Genomic DNA, 3,011 nt, shown 5'->3' on the forward strand with positions numbered 1-3,011 from the left:
TTTATTACCACCTTCTTCTAAGCACACATACTTCAAGTGTGGTGGTAACATCTTCAGCTTCAATTTGCTTCCCTTGACTTTTTCTTCTGTGTTGATCTTTTCCATCTTATGCAAAGGGACTTCTTTCAACTCTTTCAAACCATCCAAGCACTCATCAATCAATTCTTCTTCTTTCTCATTCAATTCTTCACAATTGTCAACTAGTATCTCCTCGAAAAGAAAAGTATCACTTGCTTTTTTTTTTCTATCATGCAAATTTCATCAAGAGTGTCAAGATGGAAACACTCCTTGTCATCCTTTGGGTAAGACATGGCTTCAAAAACATCAAAATTTACTTCTTCATCTTGCACTCTCACCTTCAGTTTACCGTTTTCCACATCAATCAACACTCTTGCAGTCTTCATAAAAGGTCTCCCAAGAATAAAAGACACATTTACATCGTCCTCCATCTCCAAGATAACAAAGTCCACAGGAAACATAAATATTTCTACCTTTACAAGCACATCTTCAGCTACCCCACAAGGATATTTCAGAGATCTATCTGCTTGTTGGAGAGTCATCCGAGTAGGCTTGAGTTCCAAACCTTCAATCTTTTCAAACATGGAGAGCAACATGAGATTGATATTGGCTCCCAAATCAATTAGTGCTTTTCCAACAAAGACATTCCCTATAGTGCAAGGAATAGTGAAGCTTCCTGGATCTTTCAACTTGGGAGGTAAAAGCTTTTGTATGATAGCACTGTAGTTTCCTTGAACTTCAATGGTTTTCTCTTCAATGTACTTCCTTTTCTTAGTGAGGAACTCCTTCAGAAATTTAGCATATGAGGACATTTGTTGTAGAGCTTCGGAGAAAGGTATGTTAATCTCCAATTTCTTGAAAATCTCCATGAAATGCTCAAACCGTTTTTCTTTCTCCTTCCTAGAATAATTCTTTGGGTAAGGAACGGGTGTTTCATGCAAGTCTTTCTTTTTTCTCTCATCCTCTTCCTCTCTTTTTTTTCTTTTCTTCCCTCTCTTTTTCTTTTTCTTTTCTTCCACTCTCTTCTTTTTCTTTCTTTTTTCATCTTTTTCTTTTTCACTCAAACTCTCTTTTTCTTTTCTCTCTATTTTTCTCTCATCTAAAATTCTGCCACTTTTGGTAACAACAGCTTTGCACTCCTCTCTAGGGTTTACTTTCATATTACCCTTCTGAATGCTGCTTCAGTGCTTTTATGATGAGAATCAGATGTCTGCATCAATTGTTGAAGTGTGTCATCCATCTTAACCATTCTTTCTGATAGAGAGGGTTGTTGCTACCATTGTTGTTGTCTAGCAGCTTGTCCATATTGACTTGGTCCCATATTTGAGTGAGGTTTCCACTAGTGGTTGAAATTAGTTTGTCCGAATTGCATCCTGCAAGCAATAGACCTAAGAACCTAGATAACACTGTTAGCACAAAAACAAAAACAAACGACACTAAACACAAATTAAAAATAAGACAAAAATTAAAAATAAAAATAAAGTCAAAGTTAATCAAGAATCACACAAATAGAATAGTTTAAACCGTGAGTCCCCGACAACGGCGCCAAAAATTGTTGATGGATCGACAAGTGTACCGAATCGCACAAGTAATATAAAATGGTAAGACCAAGTATTGTATTCCAAAGGACTCTCGGCACTAGACAGTCGTGTGATAACTCGATTAATTAAGACTTCAAGAAAACGAGATCACTGGTTTCAAATCCAAACACATAAAGTTAAATATGAATGCAGTTTGATCAATAGCAGAATAACACAGTGATGAACGAATGTTGTTTTAATATGAGATGAGTATGTTGTTGGGGTTAGATTTCACCAAATTCCCTCTCATGTATGTAAGAATTCTTCTTCATGCATTAATGTTAACGTTATTCACTAAATCACTTAAACCTGATTCCTCGACGAAATAAGCCTGTCCTTAATCACTAGTTCATGCAATTCCTAGCATTCCTAGTAATTAAATGTGAAGATCAAGAGCTTGAAGACGACCAAGACTCATACCCTCATCCCTGAGAAACATTACTCTTGGGAGTAATTCAACAAGAACCTGAAATGTAAGGAACCTCCCAGCACTCATGCAATTCATATATCACGCTATGAATGAGTTAAACAAAGCATGTAATAAGCACAGATGAATTACTCTAACAAATAATGAGAAAGCATATGTTATTAAAAATCAATTCAAATACATGAGAGTTCATAAGGTTACATCACCCCCCAACAACAATGAGAGTTTAGTTCACCATAGACATGGTGAAACTAGATGAATAATGGAAAAGCATAAGATAGCAAAACCCTAAAAGTAGAGGATGGAAGCTCCCTCATCCAAATCCGCCTTTAGAGAGTGGAAGAGTGTGCTGTTGTGCTGCTCCAGCCAGAGATGCAAAACCTAGGACGTTTGGGTCCTTTAAATAGAGCGAAGACAAAACAAAAACAAGGCCCAAGCCCGTGTCACTGGCGCTCAAGCGCCCCACTTAGGGTGCCCGGGCGGTGAGCGGTGGTTTTCTGCGCTCAAGCCTCAAAAAGGTCGCCCAAGCTTCATGCTTCTAACGCTCAAGCGCCCCAAAAGGGGCGCCTGGGCGGTAAGTGATAACAGTTGAAAAACTGTTATTTTTATACTTAATTTTGACATAAAAAACAACCTTTATGACTTAGAAACTAGCTTGGAATCATGCTTTTGCTTATGTTTTGGAAATAAGAGTGTTGGATGGGTTTTATGCTTGGTTTTCCTTGTTTTGCAGGAATTGAGATGAACTAGAGGAAAGAAGTTGAAGTAGTAAGGAGCTAGACTCAAGAAAGAAGTGAAAGTGCTTAAAAGAAGAGTCGTAGTAAGGAGCCACTTTTACCGCTGAGCGGTACTCTGAAGCCTCGCAGTCAACGCTGAGGGTCAAAACTGCAGCTGAGCGTCAAAATAGAAGAACTGCAGCTAAGCTTCAAAATAGAAGAACTGCACTCATTGTTGAGCGCTAATTACCGCTGAGCGCTAATTACCGT

General features: G+C 38.2%; 1 protein-coding gene across 1 annotated transcript; it reads right to left on the minus strand.

Moving 5' to 3' along the window:
• Positions 1–200: 200 nt before the first annotated feature.
• On the minus strand, positions 201–887 carry LOC128195297 (uncharacterized). Its single transcript, XM_052872539.1, has one exon. The coding sequence runs from the start codon at positions 885–887 to the stop codon at positions 201–203; it is 687 nt and encodes a 228-aa protein (XP_052728499.1).
• Positions 888–3,011: the final 2,124 nt, after the last annotated feature.

Source organism: Vigna angularis, chromosome 2 (assembly GCF_016808095.1).
Source record: "Vigna angularis cultivar LongXiaoDou No.4 chromosome 2, ASM1680809v1, whole genome shotgun sequence".
Taxonomy (NCBI): domain Eukaryota; kingdom Viridiplantae; phylum Streptophyta; class Magnoliopsida; order Fabales; family Fabaceae; genus Vigna; species Vigna angularis.